Source organism: Mus caroli, unplaced genomic scaffold, assembly GCF_978045245.1.
Source record: "Mus caroli unplaced genomic scaffold, Mus_caroli_1 scaffold_3, whole genome shotgun sequence".
In the NCBI taxonomy this organism is placed as follows: Eukaryota; Metazoa; Chordata; class Mammalia; order Rodentia; family Muridae; genus Mus; species Mus caroli.
In genome coordinates, this window is record NW_028227258.1 from 29,608,169 (window position 1) to 29,632,500 (window position 24,332).

The 24,332-nt window shown below is 40.5% G+C and overlaps 1 protein-coding gene across 1 annotated transcript in view; it reads right to left on the minus strand.

Moving 5' to 3' along the window:
• Positions 1-24,332, minus strand: part of Col25a1 (collagen type XXV alpha 1 chain) — a 411,050-nt gene that overhangs the window by 157,246 nt on the left and 229,472 nt on the right. The window contains exon 5 of the mRNA XM_021157594.2: positions 14,474-14,491. Coding sequence (XP_021013253.1) covers positions 14,474-14,491 — 18 coding nt within the window. The remainder of the gene's footprint in view (positions 1-14,473; positions 14,492-24,332) is intronic.

Below are 24,332 nucleotides of genomic sequence, written 5' to 3' on the forward strand. Positions count from 1 at the left end.
CAGGAAGAGGGGCTGGCCGACCCCTGTGCCCGATATTCATATATAAGTTGATTTTTCAATCTTGCAAGATAGATCAACTCTTTCTGATTATTTCTTTCATTACTGTAGAATTAGGGGAATGAACAAACTAATTCTCTGAGCATTTATGGCTGTCAGTTGGTCAGTGCCCTCTGCATCTGGAGGAGGGGTATGCTAGTATGACTATGATCCGTGGAATGACTGTGTGGCAGAGCTATGAGAAGAGAGAAGGCGAGAGAACTGGAGTTGAAAGGCAGTGTTGCAACTGGCTCCTCGAAGTTGGCCAGGGATAAAGGGGGAGGCAGGGTGTGTGAAGGGGTTCAGACAGAAGGGAAGAACATGTGTAAGGGTGAGGGGACATTGTGCTATCACAGAAAGATGTAGAGTTGGGAGTGGAAATGGGGAACAGCAGGAAAGAGGAATCACAGAAGGCTGGTTAGCCACACTCTGGTGTCTGGGCCAGATCCTGTCATCAGCTTCAGTGTGGTGAGAAGATGGGGTGTGTCCGCTCTGAGGGACTCACAGAATGTGGGATGTTAGCAGTTCTTGGAGAACTATTGTCTTGGTCCTGGTAAGGAGCAAGGCATTTGGAAATAACATGATGCAGTGAGGCTATAAGCAAAGTTCTAGATGTGAAAGCCATTTCTGAAACTGAACCAACGAGGGTAGATGATGGGATGCTGCCAGACTCTCAATGTTTGAAGAAGTCCTACCTATTTAAAAGCTTCAAGTTCAGTGAAGTTTTAAAAAAGCATTGGCCTGAGCTAGTTTAACCCATGTGAAGAGCTGTCCAAGGACGAGTGAGTCATACATAGTTGAAATCTGAATTTAGGGCTGTATTTTAAATCTAGATTGTTGATTGCTTCAGCTGGCATAACTGGAAATGGGAGTATAGAAGGAGCACAGAGAAAGAAGAAAAGGACAGGGGAAGAAAGGAGCGAAGAGAAGAGGAGAGGGAATTGCAAAGGAGAGAAGAAAGAGGAGAAGAAAACAGGGAGGAGAGAGGAGAAGAGAGGGAAGAGAGAAGAGGGAAGGGGAGAAGAGGAGAGGAGGGAGGGGAGGAGGGAGGGGAAAGGGGAGGGGAGGGGAGGGGAGGGGAGGGGAGGGGAGGGGAGGGGAGGAGGGAGGGGATAGGGGAGGGGAGGGGAGGGGAGGGGAGGAGAGGGGCGAGGCGAGATAGTCTATTATCATTACTAAGAAAAAGGTTCACTCAGGAATCCCTAGAAGTGGTCATGGCGTGATATTCTCTGTACAGATTCTGTGATCTTCAGCACGCAATAACCACATTATGGTGCCACCACTAAAATGTCACCCATCTTGAATGTCAACTTCTAGGTAGAGTATGTCTTCACTACATTTCTATTCCTCTCCTTCTTAAGGTGAACACTACATACAGGCTCCTAGATTTTAAATGCCCACTTCCCTAGCCTTTGAGGGAGAAGATGGCAGCCTTTTATATCAGTGGTTCTCTCATGAAGACAGCACAGCCCCAGAGGCATGGATGTCTGTTCTAAGTCTTCTCTCTGTGGGCTCTATTATTGCAACAATACATTATTGATGCTTACGGTTTCCGGTTTCAGGCAGGAAGGAAACAGGAGAAACAGTTTTTCTCTTGTAGAATTAAGATGGTGCCTCAACTGTACTGATAGTTGACATCTGTCTCCCACATGTGTATTTAATTGGCCTCTTAGGAAGGGAGCTACATAACCAAATTGCACACTCACAATATTTAGCTTGTCTCTGAGGCCTCAGAAAAATGACATTGCAAATGACATTGACATTTGAGAATCTAGTGCTCTTTTGAAAAATGGGAATCCTAGATAATTAGATGGTGATATTTCTGTGTATATGTATGTATGTATGTGTGTGTGTATATATATATATATATATATATATATATATATATATATACATACATATATATGCTTCTGAGTAACACGTTTAATTGTCTTAGCACCAATTTCTCTGTAATAAAAATGAGAACCTATCTTCTTCCATGTATATGCCAACCTTCAATTCATGCAAAAACTTTCCTTAGCATAGGTATAGGCATAGGCATAGGCACAGGCATGGGCACAGGCATAGGTATATAATTTGGGGGATATCTTGAGTTGTTTCATGAAGTTTAAAGTAAAATTATTTTGACTTACAGACAAATAAATGTTAACCTTACAAATACATTGATCTAGTCATATATAAATCTTAATTTTTCCTGATATAGAATTATGCCGCCTAAAAGCAGAGATAAAATGTGTGATTTATAATTTATAAAACTCATTTATAATTTCTTTTTTTTAAGGGTTTCTGCAAAAGTCAAAGGAAAATACAAAAGTACTTCAGAGGTGTTAATTTTAAAAAGAAGAATGTAAACTAAAAGTATCCTGGTGGCCAGGAAGCTGAGCTCTGCAGTCACAGATCTAGACTGAAAAGGAGGCTGTGTGTAATCCTGGGCGGGCTAATCAGTCGTGCTGAACTGGTTTTTTCATTTGTTAAAGGGGGGAAAATCTTGCCCCTCCTTGTCTAAAACAAAACAGCTTACAACTGAATAGCCTTCCAATGCTGGTGATTATTAATAACCCACTTTAATATTATGGTTTTGAAATACATGAGAAATGAAGAAGCCAAACATACAGAACTCCTGAAAGCAAAATGAGCTGTGGGAAACATTCCTGGGTGGATGGAGGGGACGTTTGAAGATGATGCAGATTGAATATAATTTACCTTTGAGGGCTGTTCCCAGTCAAAACCAAACCAAACCTGCAGCCCCATCCCTTTAATAAATACAACGAAACTGAATGTTAGGCCTTAGAACCCCTCTGTCAAGCTGAGCACAGATTAGGTACCCGATTAAGCCCTGCCAAACTGAAATGGATATATGTGTGAGAGAAAATACAATAAAAGTCTTGGGGGTTCAAAGCAGCAACATGGAGGAAGTAACGGAGAAGCCAGTTTCCTGACAGCAGGACTGTGGTTATATGGTACCAACCAACTCCTCAGAGCCTGGGATGGGAATTACGACAAGAAGTGGATTTACAGCTTTAGACTTTACACCTTCCATTTTGCACTGAAGATTAAAACCAAGCAGAAGGGGGTGGAGGTTGGACATACCCCAAAATTTAAAATATCAAAACCAGCCCTACTTGGTTGAAAACTAATTTTTTACAGCTATTATTTCCTGGGCATTTTTCTGTGGTGAGACTGTAACGGCAAGGTCTTTTATGGTGTCTGTTTGGGTCCTGACCAGCAGACCGTGTGTGCCCACGATCAGTCTGAAATCATAAACAGCTGCTGTCAGGAAGCAGTTAATGGCCTCTAACACTCAAAAGCAAATTTGGGAAAACTCAAACATTGCAAACGTAGGACTGGTGTAGCTCAGTGGAGTTAGGGGCTTGGGAGACGGTGGGACTTGGGGGTCGTTTTCTCTGGCTTGCATTTCTTACTTTCTATATGGACATAACTGTTCTTGCTAATCAAACATAAGATCTCCCTTCTCCCAAACATTGGTCTGTGTCTCTGGATGCTTTAAGACTGTGCAAATGCCTCTGGCTTTGAATGTGGCTCCCCCTCACCCCTGTGCCTTATGTCTAAAAGGTCAAATAAAATGAACCCCACGGTGAAGGATTTGGAATTCTGAATACTGATTTTGTGGAAAGCAAGCATAGTCTCGCACCAGCCGCCATAGTAGCTCCCACTGCTTCACTCCTTGCATAAGCTCTCCTGTTGACACTGTTACTGTGTTCAGTAGGACTCACATGGATTCACATACCATAGTCTCTTCTTTTTAGTTAGCATACTGGGTTTCCTTACATAGCATTTTACATACATACATATACATCACTGCACCTTACTCGTTAGCCCAGCACCCAATGCTCTCTTCAGACATCCATTGCTGTTGCTCTACTGCCTCACTCTCTTCTCTCTCTCTCTCTCTCTCTCTCTCTCTCAATCTCTCTCTCTCTCTCTGTCTCTCTCTCTCTGTCTCTCTGTCTCCCTCCCTCCCTCCCCAGCCCATCTCTGTGTGTGAGGCGCATGCATATGTGCCTGTGTGCAGTTAAATCTGGATTCCGTATAGTACATTTTCCTCTAAGCCCTGGGTTTAATTTACAACCACCTATTTCAGCATGTTTCCTCATATTCCGCCCGAACATCATTTTTGTTCCAGTGATTTAAGCCTTGTTTGAAGGCCACTTGACTTGGTTTTTTTCTTCATTTGTCATATCATATAAAGCGATATGGACTTTATGAATTGCAACTGAGCACAACCCAAGGATGAGGGTCAAGTAGATCGTCAGAAGAATGGATGAAAAACAAGACCCCCCCAAAAAAATATTAAAAATAATTTTAAAATATTGAGAAAAAACCCGTCAGGTGGGCTGGGAGCCTGACTTCTAGGTCTTGGCTCTGCTTCTTGATTGACTTCCAATGTAAGTAGAATCTCCCTCCGGCTGGCTGAAGGCCAACGTGACCACAGAGCTTTTCACATGAGTGTCAACTCCCAGAGCTTCCTATTTAGATTCTTTATTCTCATCACCCTGTTCTCCAGAGACGGGATGGAAGACATCACACCTACAGTGTGCTTGCCTCCTCCCGGGCCCAGCCCTCCTTTTTCCTTCCTCGTCACTCCTACAAGTGGGACCATCCCACCCCCCTGACCTCCTCCACCACCTTCGAGAGAACAAATTTACCCTTTTCTTAGGCTAAGGGGAAGAGGACACATTGCCTTTTCCCACCCGTGTCTCCTGCTCATGTCCTATCTTCTTCCTTACTGTTTCCATTAGCGTCCCTGTGTGACTTAGCTTAGTCACACAGAGACGGGAAATTCCATTTTAGGAAAAAGGAAAGGTAGCAAGAAGTCATGTTTTTACAGTCTGGATCCAGGAAAAATAAAGGAACGTGAGTTAAAGTACACGTTGTTCCTTGGGGGAAGGACATTCCTTTCCATCAGAAGAAAGCTGACCCATGGAAGGGAAGCCATTGAGTCCTGGGAGGGAGATATCCTGGGCTAACCTAATCTAAATAAATGGAAACCCTGGGGAGGAAGGATTGACAAAACCCATCAGCGTTCACATCACCAAAATCTGTTCTTAAACCTTCCCTGTTCACTACGCTCCCTTCGCTGGCTATCAAATATACTCTCAAGGCTCCAGCCATTACCTGCCTTCCGTCCTCCTATTTTTTTCCAAGCTGAAATCCTACATCTACAACCATTCACCAGATGTCTGAGCCAAAACAGACCATCACGGGCTCGGATTCCACTTTCTCAAACCAATTTCCCAGTGACCATCATGATTCCTGAGCTTCCTATTTTTGTCAAGCACCCTATTCTAACTCCAAGTCTAAACACCCTGTGTTTATATCTGCTTATATAAATAGAACCCAGTGCTCAGCCCTAAAGACTTAACTTGTACAGTTTCTCTTGCGTCTGTCCCATCTCCCTGTGTCAGTTGCTAGTGTCCTGTTCTTGGATCACAACAACAATCTTATTACACAAGCTTCCTGTGACTTTGATTCACCCCCACCCTGCATATTAATATCAAATTGGTTTTTCTACTTGGGTATACTAGTTCACATTGATAATCGCAGCTACGTGGAAGAGTAAGATACAGAGGATTAGTGGAGTCTAGAAATTTGAGGTCAGCCTGGGCAACACAGTGAGATAAATACATTCTTCTGCTCATATCACCCCCAGCTCAAAAGATTTCAGAGGACTCGTTTCCAGCCCACAATGGCAAACTGTAAGACAGAACCCTTAGAATTTGCAAAAGCCACCAGGCAGACATCTAATGAACATCAGGCCAACTCCTCTAGACCAACCAACTGGTCAAACATCTCATGCTTCCTGGGGTGAACTAGGGAACACACTACTCTATAAAATGGACTTTTCTAAAAATGAACCAACTTTCCTACAGGATAATGAGTTAAATAACATTACAAGCAGTAATTAGAACAATTCAAAACGTGAGCCGTCCTATATATAGCACAAACATTCTAGAACAAGGGATGCCATGTGGAAAAGAAAAGGACACAGGGAATCTACGAAAGAATCAGAGACATTAACACTGAAAAAATGGCAATAAGCCCAAGTGCAGACAATTTTATAATAATTGAGGAAATCTGGATTTGCACTGGGTATTGATTTTATTAAAAGCCATTATTGAGATGATGGTCAGGATTTTAAATACCCCACCACAGACTCATATTTCAGTGCATGCAGATGGAATGGCATGATATAGGCTTAACTTTAAATCATACTCATAAAATATAACAGTATACCATGCATTTATTAGCATGTTGGAGGCTCTGGGCTCAAATCCTGACACAAAACCATAACAATGAATAAGAGGAAGGGGTTCATTAAAAATAAATTAGCAATTGACATTTCTAAATCTGGGTGATGAGTTTAAGGGCCTTTCCCATGCTTCTGCGACTGTCTTAAATTTTCTACATATAACTATATAATTTACATTTTTGTTTCTTTGGACATGATGAATATCCTATTCTCAATAAAAACTAGAATCCTCCTGCTTCAACCTCCAAAACACTGTGTTACAGGTATACGCCATGACAGGTAGCTAAAAATTCCTTTTAAAAGATCTTTCATATCCCTACCAAAAGAAATGTGAACTCCAGCCTGGATATCTTAAGACACATTCTTTATAACCTGCTGTTATGTCTCCCTGTAATCTGCTTCACTTGCTGAAGTTCCCCATAAGGATCCTCCCCAATCCATCCTTGAATACTAACTAGTCTCTGAATGACCCCCTCTCTGAATCTTACCCTCTTTGTGTATGCCACTACCTCTGTGGAATCATCCATTATTATTTATTGTTAGGATGCACTACGGCCCACCTTCGTTAAAAGCACCCACTTGGCAACCTGACCTATGAAGCTGACTGGGAAAAGTTAAACATAATCTTGAGTTTCTGAAAGCAAATACTTGCCCTTGTAGGAAAGTCCCATCTAATGCACAGAAGCACACATGCATGCGTTCACTTATGCACTAATGCCTTATCTCAGAGCACCTGCCTTCCTGAGTTTATCCAACTCTCCTTTGAAAATGTTCTTTAACTAATTTCTAGCCCCTGAAGCACGTGTGCCTCTATTCTGACAGCCAGCTGTCTCTGCTGGGACCAGGGCTTCTGACTCACTGAACTAACAGGACCCTCAATATAGAAGAAGTATGGGAAACCTAACTCAGACTGACTTTGGAGACCTTTCCAGTCACTACCAGCACATGAACACTGGCACGTCAGCTAACAACACAGAGCTTCAGTTTCTGTAAAATGGATAAATGACAATTACTGCCTATGGACTTTGTATGTGCCAAACATCCAGTAGATATGTTAACAGATTTCATGAAATGGAGTTCAACCTTATTAGGGCCAAAAATAGCATTTCACAAACACCTTGATGGCAATCAAACAGCCACCAATACGTCTGTGTCCCATATATTTCCATTGGCTGTTTCTGAGGACCCATGTGGACTCCCAACATGAATTCATATGCAGTACAACAACCTTGCAAAGCTTCCAGGGAGCAAAATGAACCTTGGTTGTTGTTGTTAATGAACACTATGTTAACCAAAGATAGGTTCTAAAAGTCTGAAACAGTTTAATGTCACTGAACAGTGTTCTATCACTGAAGACTATTTGGAACACTTTGTGTAATAACGTTTTGTTATTACATAATATAGTTTTGAGAAGCTATATTATATAATGTAATAACCAGATCCAACAATAACTAATCAGTTTTCACAAATCTCCTAACTTTAATTTATCCACAGCACCTACACATATTGAGTCTATTATTTTCTTCTGTTTTTCCAGTAGGTGAAGTGCCACCTGCAGGGACAATATGTAGCAGCACAAGGACATCAAATCGTTATGGCTGCGCTTCTGTTAGTGTTCCTGGGAGAAGGGATTTACAAAGGCCTTTAATCCTAACACCTGTGTGCTCCTTTGATGCTGTGGGTGCTTCATTAAGCTATGCACTGAATCAAAATCAGTCTCCCTTTATACTGAAAAGCTGAGGAATAAAGTTCCATAAATTGCCCAAAGTCACACCGTTCATAAGAGGGAAAACAGAATGCCAGCCCAGGTGTCTGCCTGCAGAGCCGGGAGCCCACTCTCGCAGCTCTCTGCATGTGTTTCATATGCTGACTTAAAAGTAGAGTGCAGAAGGCAAACATCTTACCGCATGCATATAAAATTATCATTAATGATGAATTACTAAGTGTGTATCTATTAGCCAGAGTTTGCTGAGGGGCTTGGGATAGAACTCAGTGGTAGAGCATTCATCTAGCCCTTGAAATGCTTTGGGCTCAGTTCTCAGCACTAAACAGAAACTGTATTATGCATTTTCTATCAACACTGCGTGGAGAGACCAGGATATAAAACCAAGGGGCTCTGAGAATGGAAACAGTTTCCATGGTGTAAAGTAATATACAATCAGATTAATTATTCACGGAACACTACAGGTCATCCACATTAATTCAGTTGAAATGAAAGGCAATATATTTCTTAGGAAATACAGCATAATGTTGGCCATAGAAGTTCTTTAATTAATTTAGTTGGAAATAATTCTATCTTCTACACTACTTAAAAACACAAATGAGCATATGAAATAAAGACATATGTATTACAGTAAAATAAAGAAATAGTTATACCATGTATACTCTTAATAATGTAACCCATCTGGAGTATAGTGAAGTCCTTAAGGCCACAATACCAATTATGCTTAATTAAAACTCCTGAACTCTTAAAGCACTCAGATATGTATTATCATCCTCAAGGTTCCATAATAACAATAAAATATACTTTGCAAGAGTATTGAGTTATCCAGGTGATAATACATTACTGGGTTTACATAGCAGTGAGTGAAATCTGGGCTCTCTACACTTCCTTGTGCACAAAGGCATGCACACATTTTTCAGATTTCTAGAGAATGTATGTGCCCTCCTTCTGCCCCCAAATCAAACTATGTGAATCTGGAAAAAGCTGGACTGAAACACAACTATGAAATATGGGAATTGCTAAAGTGTTAGGTTAGAAGGAGCTTCAGACATAATTTAAAACATATGAATAGAAAGTTAAATACTGCCCCCACAGTACAATATCTTACCCTGAAAGAATTCTTTACAATGCATATACAGCTTGAGTTTAGTGAATTTTAATAAAGCCTTGTGAAATGGCAATGATAATATTTGGATAAAGAAGAAAGGCAAATGTGGACTTAGGGGAAGAAGTCAGAGTGACATCTTCAGCTTCTTTCCAAGTGTATCTGCAAACTACAAATGGAAGCTGCACCCCATCCACACACAGTTGTCTGAGGGCATTTGCTTGTGGTTTGCGCTTACATTTTTTTCTCACTGGGTAATACAGAATTACAACATGCACACCACTTTAGTGCTCAAAATTCCTAAGGGAATTGCGGCTACCTTATGTTCACATGCAACTCCAAGGGAGAGTTATGAGGAGGGCTCTGAGACTCCAAGAAACAATACGCAGGAGAAATGGCCTTAGTATGAAAGGGCTATCTACTTACTTTTAAAGACAGGGAGGGATATTTGAGCTAAATAAAAGTTCAATGTATTTTGTAGAGAGGACATGATAGAGTCCTGAGAATATTTTTAAAGCACTTGGTTTATGCAAAGTATGTTCAATTATTTATTTGTGGAAGAATACTAATATTTAGGCAACATATTGTTTTCGTAATGCTTTCTATAATAGGTCTGATTATGAAAATCAAACCCAAAGCTTAGACTCCTACAAATAAATTGCTATATGTGATGAAGTAAGTCAGATGGAGAGGCAAGTAAAGATGAAGGGAAGTACAGATCCTGCATCAAAGATCATAAAATCTGTTAAGGAGAAGAAAAAAAGGCTGGAGAGATGGCTTGACAGATTAAGAGCACTGGCTGTTCTTCCAGAGGACCAGGATTTGATGTGAAAAGACTCTTGTGTCTGTAGGCATCATGTCTTTGTGCACTGTATAAAGACTGTCCTTACATTATTCAAATGCTGATTTCCGTGCCCCTATATCTGGTTGCCATCCTTATTCTAATAATCTCCTGTCTCAATGTTGTGTAAACATTGCTCCCCAATTACTCCCTGAGTGGTCAATAAAGTGATTAGCCATTACTGAACAGGGAGAGAATAGGGCTAGACTTCCTCCCAGACAGGGGATGAGGAGAAAGGGGAGGGGGAGTGAGAGTGGTCAAGGGTAGAGAGTTCAGGAGAGTTCAGGAGAGACCATGAGAAAACACCCGAAGCAAAAAAAGCCATAAAATAAAACTATCTTGGGAATTTTGGCTGGAAGGTAGCCATATTAGTTTAGAGGATTAAAATAGAGTAATACTGCTCAGTTATTATACCCTTAAAGATTGATAAACCAATATAATAGTCCAGTCTTGATTATTTGGGAGCTAGCTGGGTAAAGAGAAAAACTGCAAAACATACTTATTAAAAAGCCACTATGTGTCAGATGCCCAGTATCTGGAACTCTATTTCCAGGGATTCTGACACCCTCTTCTGATGCCCGCTATGGGCACCAGGGACACAAGTGTTACACAGATATATAAGCAGGCAAAATGTTATACACATAATATAAAGAAATTTTAAAAATAGAGAGAAAAGATGCTTAGAAATAACTATAGTAATCCAAAAAAAGAATAAGAGAATTCATTTTTTTCCTAGTCCTTACCATGTTCAGGTATCATTTTATACACAATACTTGAACTTTTACAACATGTCTTAAGAAAGGACATTGCTACCCAGAGTGAAAGAGTAACTCATCCAGGAGGCAGAGGCTCAAAGCTAGACAATCTGGATCTGACTTGCAATCTCTTTGATTAGAAGCCCCCATGTTCTCTTTCAAGTATAATGCAATATAACAAGCTACATAGCTAACTTTCCATGGAAATCTGGGAAAGGAAGAAAAAAATCCCTTTAGTACAGAAGAAAATTATCTTCCCGAAGAAACAGTACTACCGTGTGACAGATGATTATGTTGAATATGTAGACAAGAGGTTTAAGAGGGGCCCCAAGGAAAAGAAAAAACATCATAGAAGAGACAATATAAAAGTTTCACTTTGGTTTTGATAAAGCATAGAGTTTACGGAGAACATTAATGAAAATTAATGAAAGGTGAGACAAGAAGCCTTTTGTCATATTCTAGACTGATAACACAATCAAGACTCAGAGGGTTGGCATCAGGAAAGGGACATTAACAAAGCCGTGGTAGGAAATTTTTTCTGGTCAACATAGGTGATAGGATACCTGTTGATTTCTCTCAATCTAATCATCATTGCTTCTGCTTGTCAGGGGAAAGCCAAGTTCCCCTGCTGACTGACTTCCCTCCCCACAGCACCGGCGTGAAGAATGGCAATGGGGATGCTGGAACAGATGCAGGAGAAATCTAAAATCTATACTGTGAGCTACACATTTAATCATCCCACTTGGAGCTAACAGTGCTATCATATTACAGGGTTGTAGTCCTGCCTTTGACAATACCCGGGAGGAAGAAAGAGAGGGGAGCCTGGGACAAGAAGAGCAGCTAGAAAGGGAATCGGGGTGGGAATCAGCAAACCAAATTACAGTAAGACTTCATGCCTCCACCTGTTAGGATGGGTCACAAAAGGCAAGAGAGAAGATATGGAGAAAGGAGGAATTCTTGTGTCATTATAGGAATGCAAAGCAGAACACACATTACATAAAACACTAGTGGGAACTCCTCCGAATCTAAAAATGGAATTCCCATGTGGTCCTACATGTTGAAGATATCTGCACTCCTGTGTTTACTGTAACAACTAAGGGCTTGGATCGGCCATAGTGTTCATCAATGAGTGGACAGATAAAGAAATGGGGTTTCTCTCTCTCTCTCTCTCTCTCTATATATATATATATATATATATATATATATATATATATATATATATATCTCTATATATATATATATATATATATATATATATATATACACACACACACACAATGACTACTATTTAGCCATAGATATGAATGGCTACAATATGAATGAACTGGAAGACAATATGTTCCGTGAAATAAGCCATGCACAGAGAGAAATATCTTTTGATCACACACATATAGAATCCATTTACAAGAGGCAACATGGAGTCAGCCTGAGTGTTTTAATGGCTACATGGAAGAATACAGTACATGCATATGACAGAATATTATCAGCCTGAAAAAGGAAGCTTTGTTGCCACTGTAACGCCATGGATGAATCTGAAGGATACTGTGCTAAGTGAAGTGAGCCAGACATGGAAAGGCAAATAGTGTATGGTGATTTTCACTTCTTTTTAGAATGCCAAAAATCTGAACTTAATAGAAGCATAAAGCAGGGTTGGTAGAAATAGAGGCATGCTGGGAAAGGCACAATTCATGGTCAAATGACAAGGTCTGAGGCTGTAATGCTGCACAGCGTGGGGAGAGGCATGTATGCCCATTGAGTTAATTGTAATAATTGAACAAAGTATATGTGTATGGACTCAAGTTGTATGCCTTGCATGTAATCAACATTAACAATAATATACATTAATATTTCATATTAATATATTCTTCTATTCTAACATGATAGGTATATATAATTTTAAAACAAAACTAAAACACAGAATGATCACAAAATAAAACTGACTTATTCACAGTCCTAGTGGTAGAACATGGGTCCTATCCATCCCATATTCAAGACCTTCAGAATATGGGATATGATCAGAAGATTTGGCATCAGCGCTCAGACATGACTCAAGCATGAAGGAATATGAATTAGTGGCTAATCACACAGTTTCCGGTCGGTCCCTCTGTGTGAGGGTGCTGAGGAGCCTCTGCCTTGCCCCTCTATAAGGTATGGAAATGGCCTCAGTCACACATACAGGTAATCAGTTCACAGAGTCATCTATTTCCCAGCTTTCTACCATGCCAGGGTCTTACTCCACTCCCTCGTGCTGTATCCCGGAGTCATTTCTCAAATGTTTATGTCCATAAATTATCTTAAGAACTGCTTTTGGATGCCAGAGAAGGTGGCCCAGGCTGAGACAGAGGTCCTATTAAGAATTAAAATATCATTCTCTTCAAGTCAATGCTCACTTCATTATGCTGCCTTTCTGGAAAGAGTTGAGTGGTACAGGCCTTCCAGATATAGATACAGTCTTGATTTCTACTCCAGACACTCTGCTGCATTACCCAGAGAAGTAATTTACCATAAACACCAACACACACACACACACACACACACACACACACACACACAGAGGTATACACACACTTTTCAGGACTATGATAGCATTAAATAAAACAAGGTATAAAAAGCAGTAAACCAGTCTGTATTCTCTGTATTCTTTCCAATGTAGCATAGAAAGTTCAAATTCTAAAAAAACCAAAATTCTCTTCTATAAAAGTATTCTATAAACTTGAACCAACTTGGACTATGTGAGGAAAAGCTACAAATAATGAGGTGGCTCTCCACATCAATAACAAAGTTGAACCTCTCAGAAGCTGATGTGAAAAGGAGTGCTGTACCGCAATAAATATGGTTTCCTGTTTGTATTGCTACACGAGCTTATATATGGAACTCAGAACAACTATAAATAATGTTCATACCATATAGAATGAAGATTAACTAACATATAGTAAATAATTTTTGACACTGATTACGAAGCCACTGAGAAATGGTTTATCAGGAAACAATCCAGGGCGAAGCAGGATTCAGCACATCACAGCGGAGGAGCATGGAGGGCAGTGCAGTAAGCCATTGCAATGTTTACAGGGGTTATGGTGTTTAAGGAAAAGGTAAGCCCAGCTCCTCTCGATAGCGCCCTACAGACCGAGGAATACCGAGCCTCTTGAGTTTGACTTTGCTTCAGTACTTGTGAGAACTTGCTGTATTTTTCTAATTCTATCTTTATACACGTTCCTCCATCTCTTAAAAATGGTCCATTTTCTTCAGTGTGATTTAGAGTTCAAAAGATTGCCTGTCAGTTGCGTTTGCGCTTACTTATAAATCATGTCCGCAGCAGTTGGTTGGTGTTGAGAATGGAGAACAAAGTCGGCATCCATCTACACTGACTCAGAAGCAGCTAGCAGGACCACGGTGTAAATACCGGGCCTATGGGTTCACGGCTGCATTAGAACGTGATTAATCAGCATCTAATGCAAACCAGTCCGTGTCTGTATGAACAAGTCACCATGGCTCTGAAGCACGCGGGCAATGCTTGGGTCAGTTAAAGAGTCCTACTTTGTGCTTGCCATCTGGTCCAGCAGGTGGAGTGGCTCACACAACCCTGAACAGACTTGAAACTTCACTCTGGAAACAGTTGGCCTACTAAGCCATGTCATAATTACTAGTTCATAGCTTTCTTTGAGTCTTTGAAAAGGATTGGAAAAAAAAATGTCCCCATTAGGAAAAGTGGAGTTAATTGGTCAGAAAAGACATCACTTACCTGAGGACCAGGCTGACCCTGAAATTGAAAAGAAGAAAAACAATTATAAAGTTGATGTCTACAATGGATATTTTCAATCTAATTTAAATTAAAATGAATTCAATATGTTGACATCTAAAGCTACTAAACATCTTTAAAAAGATTTCTAAAGATAATAATATGGATAACTTCAGAGTGGAGCTTAAATATTTCTATTCTGTGGCAGTATCAGGCTCAGAATGCTCCAGCATTGAGCTAGGGAAAGGAGAGTCACGGATAACGTTACCCCTCATATTACAGTAATGTGTGAATGGGCATCTGAGAGGTTGAGTCTTCCAGCACAGATCATTAGTGCCCTGCATGCTCTAACATGACAACACTACAGTCACAAAAAGGAGTCCTTGGCTTTCTCATTGTTCCAACATTTTGAGAGTTTTGTTTTTGTTTTTAATAACATCTTCTTTTTACTTTGTATAATTAAACATTTCAAAATAAGGTATATAAAGGATCTTTTCTGGAGGATTAAAATACACCCTCTTTCAACAGTTAATAGATGATGTGGCCTCTGACCAATCTAACTCATTTCGAATGTCACTTTTTTTTTTTAAGTTGATGGAAATCTCCAAGCCGTGTAGTGGAGATTGCTTCCAAAGGAAATCAACTGTGACCAAAAGCACTGGTGACACACCACGTTCACAAAATCTCCAACTGAGTTTTCAGGCACATGAGAATAAAAGGACAGTTTCCACTAAGTTACAGAATCTTCCAGAATAACTAAATAGACTCCTGGGGTAAGATGGCAGAGTAGAAGCTATCTCTCTGTAAAGCAGTAAAGAAGAAAGAAAATGAATTCCATCACACGGAGAGAAAGACCATCAGATATCACAGAGTGGGACCGAGCAGGTGGCTGAGAAAAGAAACACAAGGGCAATCGGAGATAGGAACAGAACACATGCCCCACAGTTCTCAGGCATCCCCGAAAAGGCATTCAGCCTGGCTCTGGTGTGACAATGACAGTATAACCTACACTTCTCAGAAGTGTTGGATGTAGCTGGGGCAGGGTGGGGGTGGGATCTGGTGAGACCGTAGTTTCAGGCGTGGGTTGGCCTATGTTTGAAGTTTGTGGCCTAGTGCCACTTTGAGAAGATATCTTCTATTAAAGATAGCTCCATGGGATCCTGAAAAGCCAAGGATTCAGGAATGACACTGCCTTAGACTCTAGGTAGAAGTAGGTGGTGAATGCTCATAGCAGATTAGGAGAGGGTTAGACACAAACATACTGAGAGGCTCAGGCAATGGGAGGCTTATCGGTGAAGGATTCTGGGGTTGGTGGTCTGGCCTTTTGTGATGGCTTTTCCTTCTTTGTCAATGGCCTAAATATCTATGATAGCCCAGGGACATCCCTTGCAACCTTCTCCTGCCTGCAGGGCTTTTAGCACTGAGCAGAATCTGAAAGATATAGCACAAGCAACAAGCATCAGCTTGGTGCTCTACCTGCTTCTGCTCACACACAGCACACTCGGGAAGCACCCTTGACCTAGACCTTAGCCACACAGATGGACACACTGTGCAGTCCCCAGAAGTAGTCCTGGGGTGTAGAGACAGGAATCTGCAGTGTTGAGAAGTTCAGACCCCTTCAGGTGCAGCTCCAGTTTGAGCAGAATCAAACATGAGTCTCCACCTTCAACCAACCATCCTTCTACTTGGCAGGACTGGAGGCAGAGGCTGCTTGGGCTCACACAGGTTGATTTTATACATATTTGAATTCTATTTTTAGAAGCAAAATGTAGGTCTAAATTCTTCGGTTAAAGTAGACCTGCTCACACAGTTTTTCTTTATTGTGAACTTTTTCTTTTGCTCTTTTGTTTTTGAAGAAATATTTATTTCATTCGTATATAAACTCAATAGGGGAAATCACAAATCTTAATTCTATTTTAGTTAATTTTTTAAACAGTATTCCTCTTATTTTAATAAACACAATATATTTAAATTGCAATGGTAAATATAATGTTTAATTAAAATTAAGTTGGATTCATAAAACTAAGTCTCATAAATAAATACTAGACATACAAGTATTTTAAAATACCAAGTATGGGGCTGGAAAGATGGCTCAGGTGTTAAGAGCATGTATTGCTCTGGCAGAAGACTAAGTAGTGCTCCCAGCAGCCATTTCGGGTCGCTCACAATTGCCTGTAACTCCAGCTGCAAAGGATCTCACACCCTCCATGTCCAGCCTCCATGGGCAGACAATACACGCATGCATACAAACCCAGGCACAAATATAAACACACATCAATGCTGCTCAGATGTGAACTCTGGCTGGAACAATAACTACTGGGCTGGCAAGACATGCCTACAGTACAACACTGCTATGGATATCATAGAAACAACCACCACTCTCTTAATGAACTTAAGTCTCAATCCACATGAGGGAACCCATCCGTGGCCCCAATGTTGGACCAAGAACCTGTGGCTAGACAGGTCATAGGCCACAGGGAACAACCTATGGCTAATATTGTGGTAAATGGATATACTATCAAACTGACTCCCAGTGACTCATTGTTATACCTATAGATTAATGCATCTGTCAAGCATCATCAAAGAAGCTTCTATTTGAAGTAGATGGTGATACAGAGACTCGCAACTGGCCAAGGTGAAGAGGATAAGAAACTGAAGAATGCTCAACTTTAAATGGAACATCTAGATTACACCTTCTGTTTTCAAGGTTCAGAGATCTTCCTTTATCAGTCCTTTTTCTTTTCTTTCAGCCATTTCTACTTTCCTAAGTAAACTTAATAAATTTAAAGTATATTTCTATCAGCAAATAAATCGAGACACTGATAAAACAAACAGCAACTACTAAAGCAGGTAGGTAGGTAGATAGATAGATAGATAGATAGATAGATAGATAGATAGATAGAGTAGTGAACTAAATGAATTAAATAAAGTTCAGCCAAAAAAATCAGCAATAGATTAGACCAAGCAGGACAAAGTCTATCAGGGATTTCTGGTATAAAGTAGAGTGAATACTACATTCATAGTTTCATGAAGAAAAATAAATAAGCATGACCACACCCTCACCAACTCTGGGATATGATCAAGAGATCAGACCTAGGTGAATGGGAAGGAGTAAGCTTTATGCGAAGTACCGATGATCAAAGGAAAGTTAGGGAAAAGACCAAGTCCAACACAATAAAGTAGCAAGTCCTGATTGTAATAAGGATGAAAGAAAAGAATAAAACATCAATCAAATCAAGTAGGGAAATAGCCAACCAAATCACAGGAGTCATCAAACTTCTCTCTATAATGACTCTAGATATAAATGCTCTCTTAACTCTCCAGTTGAAGGGCATAGATTAGTTCCTTGGGTTATAAAACAACAACCAACCATCTGTTGTCCCCAAGAAAGAGACCTATGTGGCAAAGACACAGAAATACAAAGACCTAAAGAATGGTAGTCAATGTACCACGCAAACAAAAGACAAAATGGCACATTCACATATCTGACAGAGTAGGCTTCAAGTAAATATTAGTCATAAAGTGATAAAGAGGCAACTTCATATTAATTAAAGACCAATTCATCAAGAAGATATGACAACTGTCAATGTATATACACCAAATGGTGGGGCTCCTGTTGTTGTATACTTGTTTCATATGACAAATACTGAAGGACATAAAAAGTGGGGTTGATTGGTCAGAGAGATCACAGTCAAGGTACAATGACACACACATAAGAAACACATTATTTTGTGTGCCAATTAATAATTTTAAAGTAGTAAAACAAACAAGCAATAAGCAGCCTCATTCTCTCAGCCATGTCATAGTCTGAGGGTACCTTACTCCAGATTCTGCGTGGTCTTCCCTGTCTCCATTCTTGAGATTTCTACAAAACTCTATCAAAAACTTACTGGGAATAAACCAGGTAATCTTTCAAGAGCTTTACTTGAAATATGGTGGGGGTAAGCTTTCCTTAGCCCTGTGGGACATAAGAACCAAATCTGTTTCCAGTAGATGTTATTACACTCTCAAACTCTTCTAGGAGGAAGAAAGAGAACAGCCTGTCTTCTATTGATTCTTCCTGAGTACAAGGAACTATGTGCCACTCATAGCTTTAAGCTTCCTTGAATTGGCAAACAGAGAAGCTAAAGCTCAGAGAAGGCAGCTAGACATCACAAAGTCTATAGGATGAAAAGTCAGAATTTACCCCCAGGCTCACTGGGAAGCCCAAACATTTCCTCCAGTCCTTCTGCCTTTGCCTCTAGAATATGTTTTAAGACTTTTAATTTTTATTTTATGGGAATGACTGTTTGCCTGAATAAATGTATGAGCCCTATGTGGGTGCACTGTGCCTTAGAAGACCTGAAGGAAGAATCCGATCCCCTGGAACTGGCTGTAGATGGTTGTGATCTACTGTAAGTGTGTTGAGAACCTAACCTGGATTCCCTGGAATAATAATTGCTCTCCTCTCTTGTCTATTCTCTCTCTCTTAAGCTCTTGTCCTTATTCTCACCTTTCATCCTCCTTCTTCCCCCCTCTTCTCCTCTCTCTCTCCATATGGCCATGGCCACCCTCTACTTCTCTATTCTTCTCTCTCTCTCTCTCTCTCTCTCTCTCTCTCTCTCTCTCTCTCTCTCTCTCTCTCTCTCTCTCTCTCTCTCTGCCTTTCTACAATAAACACCTTGAAACAAACAAACAAATGCTCTCATCTGATGAACCATCCCTCCTGCCCTTCGCTCTGGAAGTCTAGGTTCACAGATGTTTTCAAGTCTCTAGCATTGACTCTGGTCAGTTTTCTTTGTGTGAGGAGACTCAACATCCCCGGCTGCTCCTGGGGAGCTACAGTGTACGCCCTCTGCAAACATCTGGGTGCTTTGCCAGAGACTAGCCACTAAAGAGACTCTTCAGCCTCTCCTTATGGCTTCTTCTGGGTTCACTGAGATACAGAAGTGCTTTCTCCTCAGTGGTGGATAGTCTTCTAGGCCATTGTATTGAAGATTCCTAACGACTAACCATAAAAGCCAAATTTTTAATTCGGTTTTCTAAAATACACTCCAAATGCGTACTTCTAAATTATGGCTAACATTCACAAAACCCAACATGTTGATTTTTCTAAAATGAAATTACCAAAAAGACCCTTTCTGCCCATGCAAATCATCAAAATGTTTCTACAAATCAAAGTTTGGATCAAGAAAAACCAAGAATCATGCCAAGCGAAACAGTTAAATCACAGAACTCTTGAAGTCAGGGCCCTGAGTGCAGAAGTGGAGAATACCCAGGCATTGAGCTGTCTGATTTAGTGTCTGGCAGCAGGAAGGGCAATGCTCTGGCCTCTGGCCCCAGCAGGAGAGGAGGAAGGGAGCCTGCAGGGGGAGCAGACTCTAAAGAGCTAATCAGAACAGTGTGGGGGGAAGCGATCAGCCAGTAGCAAACCATGAATTTGATAAATGAGCTGGCCCATCACAGGCGTCTGCACTGTTACTCGAGGCAATTAAAAAGCAATATTGGCCATTCTTTGTTTGGCCATCATCGCATTTATGGTTGGCAGAGAATGCTAAAACTCTTTTCAAATTGACAAAGTTATTTGGGTTTCTGGCTAAAGTAAATTAGTTTCACTACATGACACTTTTTTTTTTTTTTTTTTTGGATAAGAACTCTTGTCATTTCAGATGGGACAAAACCTGTTTTTGTTTGTTTGCTTGTTTGTTTGTTTTTTGTTTTGTTTTTTCATTTAACACATGCACAGGTAGGGATACAAAAGTTGTTTTAAAACATGGTATTATTTTAGATATTGGTTAGGGTATCAAACTCAAATCTACCATTGGTCAATGCAAAATAAAAGAAATCTACAAAAGCTAAAGGGGACATCAGTACTGCTCACCCCTTAAGCCCCCGAGGCACGCATGTGGACTTAGGCTTAGCTTCTTTTTCAGTTGAATATACAGCATCTACAGGGCAAGTTCAGATAAAGCTGCAGAGCGGCTGATCTCTCGATGGTACAGGGCTGATCTGAAGGGCCAGTGGAATCCTGTCAAGGAGCCTGTGCCTTTCCAGAGTTGCCAGTCTACAGTGTTTGCCAGGCATGGGACAAGCAGAAATCTCATCCATGTTCGGTGCACAGAGACTAATCACATTTCAGTCTCCATGGTATCAAGACCTCACTTGAAGGTGCGTTCAAAATGGCTGCTGATATGTGCAAGTTGGAAACATTCAGACTGGCCGGAAGGGGGTGACAGTGACCCTTTAAGATAAGCTTTTAAAGGACTACTGGTATACTTTAAGTGTTGTATTTTCAAGTCTAGCTTTAAGTTTCACATTCCAGAAAGGGCCCTTTGGGTTTCTCTTCATTGCAGAATAAACACATCTGCCCCCTTAGTGAGAGCTTACCTAGGAAATGAGCACGGTACTCAGACAGACACAAATTATAGCAGTTCCAAGGTAAACCCTATAGGGACATGAGTCCCTATGGGCACATGTGTGCCACCCAAAAGGAACAGGAGCTCCGACCTGAACAAAAATATCTCCCTACTTAAGACCACATCCACTTAACAAGAGAATGGTCTTTCAAAATTTTTTGCTAACAGTGTTCTAAAATATAGCATGGTGACTTCAGTTGGCCATATGGTGAATATGAACAACTGGCCCGATTCAAATTTATAGTAAACTTTAGATAATATTTGAAACTACTAATACGCAAATGATAGAGAGGAGCAACAGAAAAACACCATCATAGGAAATAATGTATTAAAAATAGATTTGCACAAGCTACACAATCCTTCAGTATCTGAACTGCTTTTGCATAATAAAAGCTCTTAGGCACTGAACTGAAATGAACACAATTCATCATTTAGAGCATCTATGCGCTGCCATGCAGGGTCACTCTTAGGTAGATATTACCTTTGTTGCAATTACTTAATATTACCTAACAACAATGTAAGAGTCTTTCAATTCCGTTTTCTTTCATGGTTTCTACACCAGGAAGGAAAAGTCAAATTAGAGAAAAATAGTGACTCTCAAGCCTGTAGCATCTCTCTTTAAAAGTTCAAAAGAAAGAGGAATCAGGAAAGGATAACTCTAAGCATGTCTGCGGAGCATTTTCTCAATTAATGATTGATGAGGGAGACTCAGCCCACTGTGGGTGGCGCCATCCCTGGGCAAATGGTCCTGAATTGAATAAGAACGTAGGCTGAGCGAGCCTTAGAAAGCCGTGCTTCTCCGTGGTCTCTCCTTCAGTTTCTACCTCCACTTCCTCTGATGACAGACTATCACTTGGAAGTATTAAGATGAAAGAAACCATTTCAAGAGAGAGAGAGAGAGAGAGAGAGAGAGAGAGAGAGAGAATAGATGATTCTATCAGGCTTGTTGTAAAGATGATAAAACAGATTCAAATCCTTAAAAATTAATTCTCACATAACATTTACATTTTATAAACAAATAGCAACTGTATTTAAAATCTAGTCATACCTAAACAGGTTGACAAGTTACTGCCATAATAATTAAAAACATATTTTGTAACTCAGTACTTTATTTTGGTCTTTGATAAATAATATGTTTATATGTGTAGATTCAAAGACATAGACAAATGAGCCACACACATTTCTGTCATAAAAATTTCCATGTAGGGAGCATTAGATGATCTTTATGTATTAACTTATAACATTTAAATGTATTAGCCTAATTGTCTATTGAAGCTTATTCGGATTTTATGTACTGTAAATGTCTCTATATTCCAGTATACACACTTGACTATATTCCCAATTACTTCCCTTTGATACAACATGAAAATGCAGTGTTACTATAATTTTGAATCAGATGTATTTACATTATAGCATACTAAGTACAGATTATGTATTTTCCAGTATAATTTGCATAAAATATGCATTTACTCAGACATTATAGTAACCGTATTTATCTTTGTAAAAGGAGGAAAAGAAGAGGAGAAGAAAGGAACAGAGGAAAGGTAAAAGGTGAGAAAGAAAGAAAGAAAGAAAGAAAGAAAGAAAGAAAGAAAGAAAGAAAGGAAGGAAGGAAGGAAGGAAGGAAGGAAGGAAGGAAGGAAGGAAGGAAGGAAGGAAGGAAGGAGAAGAAGAGAGGACAGATGGGGAAAAGGCCTTGCCTTGAGTATAGATTATGTGTAATTGCTTGTAGTTTTCTGTACTTCTTCAAAGTCTATTTCTGGATTATAAAAAATATATTAAAATATCAATTCACTGTGAGAAGTTTTAAATGGGACCTTAATCAAGTTGCTACCTCTCCCGCCCTCCCCCATATCTATTTACACAAAGGTCCAAGTCAGTAATTTTGAATTCCTACCTTTCCCAGTTCAGGGTGTTTCAATCAATCAATAAGACGGCACAGTTATTAAAATTCTGTCTGTAAAGCTCAGAGAGTAAGGATTGTAGGCTCACCTTTGTGCCTGCGCGGCCATCGCTTTTAGGAGAGGATGGTAGCGGGGAGCGGCAGGAGTGGTACAGAGTCAGCACCAGTGATGCAGGCCAGAACTCAGCAGGTTGAGGGCCAGTGCAGGCAGAGCCTTTGGAACCTCCACTGTTTTCATAGCACTGGGATGTCACCTAGCTCTGTTGATTTATGCTTACCAGCATAGCAGCTGGTGGCTTGATACGATCCAACAAAACAAGAGCTAGAACATGAGATAGAACTTACCTAGCTTCTATAGCTTTAAAAAGGCGTCCCCTTTTCCAAGAATGCAAAAACAGTTTTTACTGCCTTACCAACTTCCATCACATAGCACATGCCGAATAACCTTCTTTCTGCTAAGTTTGACAGTATCTTTACAACTGTGACATTTTGATCGTCCCAGCTAGATGGACTTAAAGTCCGTTTATAACCATCTCACACTGATTCAATTTACATGCATTCTCAATTCCAGTCCCTGACTATGCTGCCAAAGAATGGACTGGGTAACGCTCTTCACTGTCCTGAAAGTTTTGCACCAGTAACTGTGTGCTAGCAGATTCTTAACACCAGAAAGCTGCTGAATCGACATTCATAGCAAGTGACATAGCATAGTGAGTTGACAAACAGATAATTCCAGGAAGGCAGGGCCCTGGAAGTGGAACTCTACTTCAAAACCGAGAAGAGAATCACCAAGTGTAAATATTTACACACTCAATGTCCTTCATGTTTGGGCATGTGTGAATGTTTACCGTTTCCTAAAAGATACTAAGGGCTTTGTAAACAGCACCTCTTTGTTAAGTTAACTTACCTTTGTGTTAGAGTCACATCGAGAATGAGTTACAGAGAGGTTAGGCAATGTCAAGCAATGACACAGCTCCTGGGGAAAACTGGGCTGTGAAAGTGGGTTCTCCATTCTTACCTGTATCCTGCAGAACAGCTGAAGCCAGGGGCTCAGCAGAGACAGAAGGGGCCCTGAGCAGCCAGCAAGCTTTCAAAGTAGATGGAAGCTACTGCGGCTCCCATCTGTAGCTTTTCAGTGTTGTATACACATTGTACTCCGAAGTCCCCCATTGATTCCCTGGGAAATCCTTCACCTCAGGTTAAGAATCCCTCAGTAGAGAAATAAATCTGCCTTAAGGCAGGTTTATGTACAGACCAGAAACCTCCCTTAAACTTCCAGGAGCATCCTTAATCCACCCCTCCAAGGTTAACTACCGTGGGCAAGGGCATCTAGTTTCCAGTCAAGAATGACAGCCTGTATCAGCTTAAAGATGCCCACTCTGTTGACTGCCAAAGAAAAATCTGCTTGATTGTCCGCCATCTTGCTCTTCTCTCAGCATCACCCCCACCCCCATGAGTCTCACCCACCAAGAGAGAGCCTAGGCAGTTTGATCCCCAATAAATCTTTCTTTATATCCACAGAGTGGTCCATTTGAATGGCTTCACTGTGCTCTTGCTTACATTT